Raw genomic sequence first — 13,600 nt, forward strand, 5'->3', positions numbered from 1 at the left:
GGGGAGCATGAAAAGGCAGGGAACAGTAAGAGAAGCAAGAGATCCGGCAGCACAGAAATGTGTCCTGATTTTGCCTGCTGAGTTGTCTTGGTGGTTCTTGACGCTTCCGTTACCCGCCAATCTCCCAGCCAGAGAAGCCAATTCACTTTCCAGTTTCCCAGAGTGGAAAACTACCAGCGCCGGCTGCCCACATGCCCAGGCAGAGCTCGATCTGTCCTGAGCACTGGTAGCTCCTGGCAGGCAGGCTGAGGAGATGTAGCTGCCACTGGCCCCAAATTCCCAAGAATTATTTTCACACCATGCTGCCAAGGTGGAAAGCCTGAAAGGGCTGCTTGTTCCGTGATGTTTACCATCTCACTGCTAGCTCCAGACCATGGGCTTACCCATCAATGAGTGTCCTATATGCCGCTTCCAGGAACACACACACACACACACACACACACATACACACACACACACATACACAGCACATGTGAGGCCTGGGGCATGGTGAGCTGACACCTGGGCCTCGCTGGACACCAGGAAGATGAGACTGACTGGCAGCAGGGTTACTGGGGTCAACCAGGGGACCCAAGGCAATCTATGGTCTAAAAGAACATCTTTAATCATAAACTTTGAACCCAAGAAGGAACTTCAGGAACCAACCCTTCCAATGGCTCCATGTTAAATATGAGAACCTCTGAACCTCCCCCAAAGTGAACTGACTTACTCAAGGATATACTGCTGAGAGTGTAATGAGGACTGACATTCAGGTCTCCTGATCCCTGGCTCCTCTTTCTTCAACCCTTGGCTACCTTGATGGAATTCTTCCAATTCCAGAAAGGACAAGATGGTCCCATTAAAGAAGCTGTTGCTTGGGTCGCTGCTAGCCACAAGCTCCACACTGGAGGCTACTGCAGACTGGTTCACTATTCAGGTAAATCTGCACAATGGGATGCTGCTAGGAGTCAAGGAAGATTATCTGGGTTCCTCAAGATACACGGGGCTATTTTGCCAACACCCTTTTTGCTGAAGTTGAAATTCCCCTTAGGATTAGTCCTTTCAAATTGCAGCTTTCCTAGAAGCCCAAAATACTTCCCAGAAACAGTTATTGCAGAAGAGGGGTCCCCAGGCTGTATGGGACTCCAGGGTAATAAAGTGAGAGTCCGCCAAGAAATATTCTTCATCCTGCCTCACAAAGTCAGCGAAGGCTTCACAGTGAAATAGTATGTCCCTCTCTCCCACAAGGAGGTGAGTTGAAGGGACAGCAGGGTCGCCATGAAGGCTAGGAATTGAGAAGAAAACCGGGGCATGGTCTAGAAGCTGAAAACTGGAGCCCACGGCTTCCAGATCATGGGACTCCAAGACAAGTTACTATACCTCTCTGAACCCGAATCTCCTCATCATTAATAATATTACCAAGACAGTTGTTACAGAGATTTAATACAATGAATACAAAGGGCTTCATGAAATAGAATTGGGCTCCAAGAATGACATCCAGAAAGAGGAAGAGAGGGGATTATTTGTTTTAAATATTACATTCACTCTTTCTTAAGCAATTTGGAGGTTTTATGGTCTTAGGAGGATTACTTCACTTTCAGCCTCTCAGCTTAATGGTAATAATAATATTTGTTTATAGGAATGCTGTCAGGAAATAGGAGTTAACATATATCAAGTACTTTGTATGGTTTAAAGTAGAGTAAAGCTTAAAACAGTAATAACAAAGGTTAGATATTATATATTTTTTAGGTATTTTGACTCTGACTCATTCTAAAACAAAGATTGGAATTGGATTCCAAAATTGTGTAAGATAACAAACAAACAAACAAATAAAGGTATGCTAAGGGGAAAGAGAATAGGGACAATAAGATAAGCCAGAGAGCTAAGGTTAATATCAGAAATATATTACATTTGGATCTAGACCTTTGCTGGTGATGGGACTCTCAAATTTGGCTCTGAGCTTCCCAGGAGCCAATGCAAAAAGCACAAGATAATGAGTTAACATGAATCACAATGGCAACAAAACTTTTTAGTTCTGTTTCCAGGTGGGATGGAGTAGCTTGAAGTAACCAGTGCTCCCCCTGAGCATATCTGGAAGACCTAGATAAAATTCATAAAGCATCTATTTGAAAGCATCTGCTTGCTGCCTGAGGTTAAAAAAGTTAAAAATGGGCAGAATATAAAAGCAGCTGTTTTTCCAAAGAGATTATGAGCACAGGGGACTAGGACTTCAGAGAAGGGCAAGTCTGAGAGGCCCTGTAACTCCTGCAGCCACATTTAGCCAGTCCTCAGTTTGGAGCAGGGATAGAGGGCTGGCTCTGGGCTTTGCACAGGCAGAGTGTCCCCAGGGAGCAAAATCCCAGAGCCCTTGAACAAGACCAGGGATCCCACTAGCTAACAGCATTTTTCTTCCTGAGTACATATGCCAAAAGCATAGCTATCTATCACTGGTGAGCAAGTTTCTCAATAAGAAAAGCCCCAACAAAGTCCTGAATAATGGTCTAACCTACTGAAAGCCAATGAATTAAAATGACCGCTTTCCCAAGGTGGATCTGCCCTACCCCCATAGCCAGGGCTTCTCCAATGCCAGGAAGAATCATTTCTTACATTAACCAGGCTTTATCCATAGAAAATACAATTCATTGCTTGGCCTGATATCTTGAATAAAGGCTATGGCACCCAAAAGACTGAATTCCTCTCCCATAATGCCAAAAGTAAGAACTTTACACATATTTGGGTAAATTGAAGCATGTTTCCCTCCATTTACAACCACTAAAATGCTCTGCTGCTAGGCTAAAGCAGGGAGACTGTTAGCATTTGGGGAAAGGCATAGGGCTGCTCTCTCTCTGCATAGGCTGTAGCTCCCCTAGCCCTCAGATACCAGGAGGCTGGACCCCTGACACTTTACCCTAGCAGCTTTAGCTAGAGCTTTGGTCCCTCATCCTACCTCTAGATCACTCCCTCTGTACTTAGTTACATCCCTATCCTTCAAAGAGATGATCTTCCAATGAACTCTTTCTCAGGTTTCTCATTTCTTCGTGAAATCAAGTCTCAAATGGCATAATTTGGACTTTTTTTTTTTTTTGCAGAAAAATAGAGAAAAGCCTGGGGTACCCTTGACTTACTTCCCGCCTTCTCCTTACTCCTCAAGTATCTGTCGATTGCCTGTATAAGCCAAGGACTGTGATAGGTGTTGCTTGTGAATACGTAAGAGATCATTGCCATCCCAAATAAGACGAAGACCAAAGTCATAACATCTGTGAAGCGCAGGGGTCGGGGGGGAGTTGCATATTTTTAAACAACTCATCACCTCCTACTTAAGCCCCCCAAAACCTCATTGGTTTTTTTGTTGTTGTTGTTGTTTTGTTTTATTTTGTTTTAAGATTTTATTTATTTGACAGAGAAAGAGAGAGAGACAGTGAGAGAAGGAACACAAGCAGAGGGAGAGGGAGAGGGAGAAGCAGGCTTCCTGCTGAGCAGGGGCCTGATGTGGGAATGGATCCCAGGAACCTGGGATCATGACCTGAGCTGAAGGCAGAAACTTAACGACTGAGCCACCCAGGCGCCCCAACCTCACTGTTTTGAATGTCTTAACTTTTACTTTACTTTACTGTGTACGCATCCAAACCACAAAAATTGCTGGGAGGCCTATCCTGCCACATCTATGCTCTTCAGAGGCCTGCTGGCCAGGACCAAAAGCTAAGTCAACAATCACACTATTCTCCCCCAGAAAAATACACTGCCATGGATAAGCTCAGCTGGGTACAGGGCCCTGTGTTCCCTTGGAGTTTGATGGCCAGAATTCAGGGTTGTTAGAATCCCCAATTCTCAAAGGTAACTTGAGTCTTTCTTGGAAACCACAATGGACCATAATGGTCACTAATGAACTCTTTTTCTCTTTCCTCCCCCATCATCTGCTAAATAGAAACCATTGTTTTATCGTATTTGGTTTATTTTTATTTTCTTTTTCTTCCAAAAGTAACAAATCACAACCCTCAATATTTGCATATAACTTTCCAGAGTGCATTAACTTCACTTATCTCATTTGGGCCCCCTAGAATAGCCATGTGAAGTGTAGAGGGTGGAGTTAATTCTGCCCGTTTTATAAGTGAGCAAAGTAAGACACAGAGTTTCACCTGAAGTCACAAAGCTAGATAATGACAGAGCTGGACCCAGACTCTAGGTCTCCTGATTTCCATTGCCATGGTCTATTCATCAACCACATCAGCATAACACTCTGTGTCAGCACTCACTCTGCACACTATCTATCATGAAACCTCAGGGTCAAGAGGAGCCACCAATCTGGGGAACAATCTAGACAGAGGACTCAGGAGGGCTTACTGCCTGTCTATATCTTAGAACATCTTGGTCTCAGATTTGTTGAAATACCATAGCAAGGGGCACCTGGGTGGCTCAGTTGGTTAAGCATCCAACTCTTGATTTCGGCTCAGGTCATGCATGATCTCAGAGTTGTGAGATCAAGCCCATGTTGGGCTCCATGCTCAATGCAGAGTCTGCTTGAGATCTTCTCTCTCTGTCCTTCCCTCATGCTCTCTCTCTCAAATAAGTAAATAAAGCCTTTAAAAAAACATGATAGCAACAGGAATCTTCTTCCTGGTTACAGGATATAAAATCAATACATAAAAAATCCATTGCATTTCTATACACTAAAAATGAAGTATCAGAAAGAGAAATAAAGAAAATAATCCCTTTATAATTACATAAAAATAATAAAATACCTAGAAATCCATTTAAACAAGCAGGTGAAAGACCTGTATACCGAAAACTACAAGACATTAATAAAAGAAATCGAAGAAGATACAAATAAATAGAAATATATTCCATGCTTTTGGATGAAAGAATCAATATTGTTGAAATGTCCATATTACCCAAAGAAATCTACCGATTCAATGCAATCCCTATCAAAATCCCAAATCCCCTTTGTTTTTCAAAGAGATAGAACAAATAATCCTAAAACTTGTATGGAACCACCAAAGGCTCTAAATAGCCAAAGTAACCTTGAGAAAGAAGAACAAAGCTGAAGGCATTATGCTCCTCATCTGCAAGATACATTACAAAGCTATAGTAATTAAAACAGTATTGGCATCAAAAAAGACATATAGATCAATGGAATAAAGAGCTTAGAGATAGATCCACACATACATGGTCAGTTAATTTACAACAAAGGAACCAAATGTGGAGTTCCCTCAAAAAATTAAGAATAGAACTGCTATGGGGACACCAGGGTAGTTCAGTCTGTTAAGCATCTGCCTTCAGCTCAGGTTATGGTCTTGGGGTCCTGGGATTGAGCCCTGCATCCAGCTTCCTGCTCACTGGGAAATCTATTTCTCTCTCTCCCTCTGTTGTTCCCCATGCTTGTGCTCATGCTTGTGCTCATGCTCTCTCAAATAAGTAAATAAAATCTTAAAAAACAAACAAACAAACAAAAAAAGAACTACCATGGGAGCTCCTGGTGCTCACTTGGTTAAGTATCTTCCTTCAGCTCAGGTCATGATCCCAGGGTCCTAGGATCAAGCCCCAGGTCAGGCTCCCCACTCAGAAGGGCACCTGCTTCTCCCTCTCCCTCTGCTCTCCCCTCAGGTAACCCTGCCCTGCCTCCTGCTTGCTTTCTCACGCATGCACTCTTTCTCTCAAGTAAATAAATAAAATCTTAAAAAAAAAAAATAGGAGTACCATGTGACCCAGAAATTCTACTTTTGGACAATCTGAAGACAATGAAAACACTAATTCAAAAATCTTTTTGGACTAGTGAGTATGCACCCCCGTGTTTACTGTGGCATTATTTATGAGAGATATGGAAACAACCAAAGTGTCTATCAGTGGATGAATGGATGAAGAAATTGTGATATAGCACACTACAGAATCATAGTCATGAGAAAGAAGGAAATTCTGCCATTCGTGACAAAATGAATAAAACTAGAGGGCATTACAGAAAGTGAAATAAGTCAGACAGAGAGAGACAAATACTCTATGATCTCTTATATGCAGAATGTAAAAAAATAAACAAAAAAACAAACAAAAACCAAGCTCATGGATATAGAGAACAGATTGGTGGTTGCCTGAGGCATGGGGTAGAGGGTGGGAGAAATAGGTGAAGGGGATATAAATTTATTAAAAAGTAAAATAAGGAATCTAACTGTTGGGGGCGGGTAGTGGAAAGAACCTGCATCCTGGGAGGACAGACATGGCATAGCATTTTGTTATCACAGGGTAAAGACAAAGCCTGTGATCAGAAAGCACCTGTCACATACTGAGGATCCCACAATTATGTGGTTGCTGCTTTTGGTACCACTCTAACCTCACTTTTGCCCTCATGAGCACTCGATGACAAACATCTCCATATTCTTACTTTTCTATTTGTGCTCTGTGCCTTTCCTTAAGCTCAAATGTTCTCCTTCCCTCTTTTCACCTAGCCTCACAAATGCCTTCATGTCCAGCTCATTCTCACACCTTCAGTATTTCAACCAATAGGACACTGGAGACCTGACCTAGTTGGGTAGCGCATGAACATTCTATGAAGTCTGACACTCTAGGAGGCAGTAGAGCACAGAGGTCAAGAGTAAGCTTGGGCTATATCCTTGCTCTGCCTCCTAGCTAGCTCTGTAATCTTGAATGAGTTACCTAACGTGTCTGGGCCTCAGTTTCTCCTTTCTAAAACTGGAATAATAATATTACCTAAGATTATATACCATAAATTATTGTGAAGATTAAATTTGCTGACACCCACTTAGACACCAGGACTACAGTAAGTGCTCACTCGATATTAGTTGGTACTCTTCTTTGGACTCTGTGTTCTCTTTTTCCTATTTGGCACAACCAAGGATATTTGAGGGGCAGATGAGTCTCTGTTGTCCCCAGAGAAAGATCCTTTTACTGGCAGGAAGGATATCAAAGGCCACCCTTAAGCTAGACTTGACAAACCAACATACAAGCAAGAAAGAGCCAATCTGGGCAGCATCAGGCCTTGCTTGCTTAAGAGAAATGCAAGCAGGGAGGTCTCTTCCCAGCCTTTTTATCTCCCTCTGAGGGCCCTGCTCAAGCTGAATAAAGCAAGCAACCAATCTCTCTCTCTCTCTTTCTCTCTCTCTCTCTCACACACACACATACACACACACACACAGGCACAGCACTAGTACCTCAGGTCTGGTTTCAGAAACCTGAAACTAGTACTACAGTCTCATTAGATGAGGCGCCACAAACCCTCTTACTTGTCTCTGGGGACATGAATGATGAGAACCCAAGGAAACAAAAATGATTCTCCAATTTGGAAATGTGTGTACATTACTTAACATGTATCTCTCTCTTAACATGTATCTCTCCCACCAAAGGGGTGGGAGACAAGGTGGGAGACAAGGGGGTGAGGAGAAGGGGAGAACCTGTGCAGAAGGGAGCCAGTGCCTTCCTAGTGCTTCAGTTTCTTTTTGAAGCTGAGTTAGTCCTGAAGGGCTTCTAGCTCCAGCCTTGCTTGCTGGGCATGTGAATGAGACCAAGGCTCCCAGAAGGAGCCCTGTATGATCCTGTTAGTCTTCCTCTATTATTCCACTTCAGGTGGTCCCTCCAACGCCAGTAACCTCTCACCCCCATGAACACACACTGGCAATCACAAAAAGGAAACCATGAAAGGTCGTTTCCTTACTGGTTCCCTCATGGGGCTGGGTGGTTTTAGTGGAATGAACTTGGGGCTAGGAGACGGGAGTCATGGGTTCCTACTTTACAATTAGCTAGATGTGTGCTCATGGACAAATCATTCACCCCCTTTGACACCATTTCCTTTACCTATAAAATGAGGAAGACATCTTTCAAGAGACACCAATAAGGACTTCTAGAAAGTCATCCAGAAATCCATAAAAACACGTATTATTATATACCTACCTACCCTATGTTCATCAGTATGCATGCCCTAGGACTCCATGAACCTCAAGCCTTGTGACCATATCCTTTAACATGGATTACATTTTCCCACTGCTTGTCTCCAGCTTACCTTGATAAAATAGAAGGCATGGAAGAGAGAAGGATTAGTTCTTCAACTCAAACATGTTATGTTTCTATAAAGATCTCTGCAAGTCAAGAACTTTATTTCTTTTTTCTGTGGTAGAAAGAGCCAACAGAAATAGTTGAAAGCAGGAATAGGGAGAAAATGCTCTAAAGATAACTGTTTGCTGTCTTCAAACAGCTCATTTCCTGCCAGAGGACTACAGCAGTGTTCTCCAGACAGATGGCTAGCTCTTTAGGTGTATTCATGGAAATGCTCTCATGTCATTCTGGTCTCTGTGAATGTGTCTGGCACCAAAACTTTCTATCATTCTGCGCACACATAGCGACTCTTCCCTTGGAGACCCAATCAGGCAGGTGACATTGGGCTTGTTACATGGAGCAGGAGGCAACCACACTTCAACAGGGCATGAGGAACACAGAGGTGAAAAATGAAAGAATGGTAAGGCCGAGTTCAGATCTGAGTTCAGATGTACCAAGTAAGCTCATTACAAGAAAGTAGTAAGACAGTAGGTTTATTAAACCAATAAATCTTTGATCTTCCTTCTCGGGTATGAAGAATATCCCATGAAGAGGGAATTCTTGTGATGGGAAGAGGATGAGAATGTTCACAATGTACCTTTATGTTATAGGCAAAGGACAAAATAAAATGTCCTCAAAAATCCAAATATAGCACGCAGCGACTGGAACTCTCCAACCCAACTGTGGAGGGGCGAACGGGTGAAAGCCCTTTGGAAAACTCTTTGGCAGTATGTAGAAAAGCATATTGCATGTGACATATAACCCAGCAATTCCACTTCTAGGGGTCTACCCCCAAAAGGCTGAGCACATACTTCAACCAAAGACCTTTACGAGAATGATTATGGCAGATTTACTCATAATGAATGCAAACTGGAAATGATCCCAATTCCCATCCACAGAAGACTGGATAAATAAAATAGTCACACAAAGTAATGTTATACAATGAAAACAAACAGCTGCCAACTCCAAGCAACCCTGCGGAAGACCTTCACCAATACCGCAGCTGCCAACTCCATGCAACCCTGCGGAAGACCTTCACCAACACCACACTGAATGAAAGAAGCCAGACACAAAAGTGCATTTAGGCATCATCTGCTTCCACTTACACAAAGTACAAAAACAGACAAAATTAACCTATATTGTTAGAAAGCAGGATAACAATTAGCTTGGGGTGAGGGTGGGGAGACGTGGCTAGAAAGGAGTGCGAGGAGAGCCCCTGAAGTCTGGTGAAGTTCTGTTTCTTAACCTGGATCCTGCTGGAGGAGAGCACTGCCAATGTGCCCAGTCGTCAGAGCCAAGGGCATCCTAGATGAACCAATAACCAGCTGATTCCCGGATATGTGCATGAACCCAGAGATCAGAGCAATAGTTCAACCAAGCTCAGACTAAATCACCAGCACTACACAGGTTGTTAAGAGGCACTGTTGTGTAATAGACAAGTGATAAAATTGTACACATCAATGTAAAGTTAAAAATAGACATCTAATTTTTAAAAATTGGGGAAAACAAAAAGATTTCTCTTCACACATCTATTTTTGAGTATGGCCACATCGGGTAGGAAAGACTGCCAAGATCCTGCAAGACCAGTGTCCCAAAAGCACAACATGACATCCAAGTAAAACACAGGCCTGAACCAGTGAAAAATAACTGGAAACCCAACATACAGAGGTTCTAAAAGGCACCTAAAAAGTTCTCTCCTTCTATTTCCTAGAAGATGCAGAAGAAAATGTCTACTTCTCCCATTTCCCTTTTTTTTAAAAATTCCCATTCACTCCACTCTACTTGATATCAGGAGCCCTTTCACAATAGTTAAGATGCTATACAGATATAGCACTTTAGTTTCTGATTCTGCTTTGGACATGTTTCATCTTGAAAGTAAAAGGAAGGAAGGGAGTAAAGGAGGAAGGGAGGGAGGGAGGAAGGAAGGAAGGAAGGAAGGAAAAGAAAAGAAAAGAAAGGCATGGAGGAAGGAAGGAAAGGGAAGGAAGGGAGGGAGGGAGGGAAGAAAGGATGAGGGAAAGAGAGAGAAAGAGGGAGAGAGAGGAAGGAAGGAAGGAAGGAAGGAAGGAAGGAAGGAAGGAAGGAAGGAAAGGAAATGAGGAGGAAAGAGAAAAAGGAAGGAGGGGAGGGAGGGAAGGGAAGGAAAGAAGGAGGAAAGAGAGAGAACGGAAGGAGGGGGAAGAGAGAAAGGAAGAAAGGAAGGAAATAGAGAGAAGGAAGAAAGGAAGAAAGGAAGAAAGGAAGAAAGGAAGAAAGAAAGAAAGAAAGAAAGAAAGAAAGAAAGAAAGAAAGAAAGAAAGAAAGAAAGAAAGAAAGAAAAGAGAAGAGATGAAAGAAAGAGGAGGGGGAAAAAAAGCCCTGTGGATATCCTTGGCAGGGCCTTTCCCAAGATGAACAATGATGGACTTGAATGTCCAGCTGGTCTTCTAGCATGTGGCTGAGCAATGTCTGTCTTACCTGGATTAACCTGAGCTTTCACAGAACTCAAGAGGGGCAGCAGCAGGAGCAGCACCAAGGGCATCCTGGGAACGGAGGTCAGCTCAGAAGATGGTGTTGGAATTGGAACCTGGAGCCCACCAAAAAAGGTGAGAAAACAAGAAAAAGGAGAGGAAGTGAGTGAGATAAATACTACCAACATTGATGAATACAATTTGCATGATTATATTTGTTGTTCTTAGAGTCTTTATTTCTGTATCTGGGACTTCAAATCATAGACTGAGAATCAGGTGGGACATTCAATGATCACATAATGTAAGAATTTCCAAACTCTTATTAGATCATGGAATTAAAATTAGCAAAACTATAGGCAGGTAACAAAGTTTTGCTAAGATACATACTTATCCAGGGGCGGCTGGGTGGCTCAGAGGGTTAAAGCCTCTGCCTTCAGTTCAGGTCGTGATCCCGGGGTCCTGGGTCAAGCCCCACATCAGGCTCTCTCCTTGGTGGGGAGCCCGCTTCCTCCTCTCTCTCTCTGCCTGCCTCTCTGCCTACTTGTGATCTCTCTCTGTTGAATAAATAAAATCTTTAAAAAAAAAAAGATACATATTTATCCAAATTGTGAATGGTGATAAACTAAAACTTAAATTTATGAAGTTTTCATAATTTTGATACTCATTCCAATATTAAACCAAGGAAAATAGTCAGTGATGTTAATGTGTTTGCCTTTCAAAAGGTAAGTATTTATCCTGACTTACTGGCTCTGGAGTGGTAGGTGCCTGGGATTCTCTATCTTTAAATTTCCCCAAATGACCCGTGTGGTAAGGGCTTAGAGTTGAGACATTAGTTTGAACTCAAGTTCAGCTTAATAGAGATACATACAGTTACATATGGAGCGTTTAAAGATATTGCATAATTACAGGTTAGTATATACACATGTGTCTCTAGAGGGCCTAGAAGCCAGATACCACAATAGCAGCAAGTAAGTCTGGTGCCGCCATCTTGGTTTTGAATACTATTTTCCAGTAAAAGGAACCAGAGCTCCCTGGAGAAGTGGCTGATCCCAGGCCTGGGTCAGAACACATACAGAATCTTTTAGTGACAGAAATTGAGAAAGTATATACCCCAAAAATGATGGGGATGTACCAAAGGGACACAGGAAACACTTGAAAGAGTTCCCAGTGGCCAAAGCTGAAACAATGTGAGTGACAAAATAAATAAAGTACCATTGGACTATAACTCAAGGTATAATAAGATAAATATCTACAAGTCCATGTTGATATAAATAAGTGATTGAATAAACAAATGGGGGAGAAAAGAAAAAATTCCCATTCAAAAGAATTCTAAATGATTTATGCAGACACTCTGCTTTTAAAGAGGCAGCAAATAACCTCACCCCTTAGGGTGAATGTCACACAGTGGCCTTTTCAGTGAATTTTTCAGTAGAGAAACTTGATGAACACTACCTCAAGCCAGGTGATTGAGGTTAATCTCACCTTTGATAAGTCATATTGATACTACATCTCCTTGATATGATATGATATGATATGATATGATATGATGAGAACAGCACTTAGCCTCCATGGTCTTCCTGCTAAGAACTCATTACCTCTGTCTAATCATGAGAAAAACATCAGACCCATCCCAATTTAGGGACACTCTACAAAATTCCTATTGAGTCATCCCCAAACTGTCAAGATCACAAGAGACAAGAAAGTCCCAAGAAGTCCCAGCTAAGGGAGCCTAAGGAGACCTAACAACCACATGTAATGGCATCTTGGGTGATGATCATTGAACAGATAAAGGACATTAGGGGAAAACTGAGTACATGTGAATGAAGTATAGATTTTAGTTAATAATAGTTAATAATAGTATATCAACATTGGCTCTTTCACTGTAGCAAAGGTACTGTACTAATGTAAGATGTTAATAATAGGGGAAACTTGGTATTGGGTAAACAGGAATTCTAGGCACTATCTTTGTATTGATTCTGTAAGTATAAAACTGTTCTAGAATAAAAATTTTATTCAGAAGTTTCCACCAGGTAACACTAATCATCAACCAAACATTGGATCTACTGTTATAAATAATACATAATTATAAAGGGAGACAAAATTCCGTTCAACTGGGGTGATTTCATGGAGAAATCTGATCTGATCAGGGTCTTGAAGGCTGAGTAGGATTATAATGGGCTATAACAAGAATGGAGTAAATAATATGCTAATGTAGCCAAGACCCCTTTTGGTGAAACAGAAGCTTTCTATGATGTTTTCTAGGCAGAACTCTGACCTGCCCTCCTCAAAAAAAGTGGTAAAAAAAAAAAAAAAGGGAAAAAAAAAGGCAGATGTTCAGATGCCCGAAAAGGATGGAGCAAAAACTAATCAAACACATAAGACCAAAGTAGGCTAATGGTGAAGATGGGGGTGGATGATCCACAGACCTCAAAAGGATGATAAGCATGGTTTCATGGCATGATTTGGATGGGCTAAAATATGTCTTGGTGTGCCGCATCACTGTCAGCAGCAGGAACACTGTGTTTCCATAAATGAGTCCAGACTAATATGCCCAGAGAAAGAAATACATGGGCAGATCTTGGAGACATTGGTCATGGCTGTAAACCAGCACTGCCCATGGCCATGATCCATGATGTCCTTCCACAAGGACCCAAGCTCCTTACATGCAACCATTTGGCCGTACAAACCCTGCCTTAGCTAACCACCCTCTCCCTTTGTAGAGGAGCCCTACAATTCTCTCTTATGGCACTTTTCTCAGGAGTTGTGGGCCATAACTTTCCTCCCCTTTAGAACCTTCCCCAGGATTTCCTTCTACAAGGACTGTTTCTTACACCTCACTCCCTTCACCAAAATACACACCAATTTTGCCTCTATTAGGTCCTCCATAACACAGTTACAAAGTGATCCATGGAGACACTACCTTCAAAATAGCTCATTCTTCTATCTCCAAAAGAGTACTTTATATTTTGTACAAAGCAGGTACTCAAAAATGGTTTTTAACTGAATGAAGCAGAACTCATGGGATGCTCAAAAAAATTAGACTGAATTTCCTTTTGGAAACTGTTCCTTGGTTTCAGGCTATGAATCTACAAAACAAGTGATCATTTCTGCTTTGCTTGCTGTAAAGTGAGGTGTTG

General features: G+C 42.1%; 1 protein-coding gene across 3 annotated transcripts in view; it reads right to left on the reverse strand.

The window, feature by feature from the left end:
• Positions 1-13,600, reverse strand: part of DDR2 (discoidin domain receptor tyrosine kinase 2) — a 148,480-nt gene that overhangs the window by 48,623 nt on the left and 86,257 nt on the right. For all 3 annotated transcript variants that reach the window (XM_047704534.1, XM_047704535.1, XM_047704533.1), the window contains one exon: positions 10,471-10,579. In XM_047704534.1, the coding sequence (XP_047560490.1) occupies positions 10,471-10,579 (109 nt within the window). The remainder of the gene's footprint in view (positions 1-10,470; positions 10,580-13,600) is intronic.

The sequence above is a fragment of the Lutra lutra genome, chromosome 15 (assembly GCF_902655055.1).
Source record: "Lutra lutra chromosome 15, mLutLut1.2, whole genome shotgun sequence".
NCBI classification, from domain to species: Eukaryota; Metazoa; Chordata; class Mammalia; order Carnivora; family Mustelidae; genus Lutra; species Lutra lutra.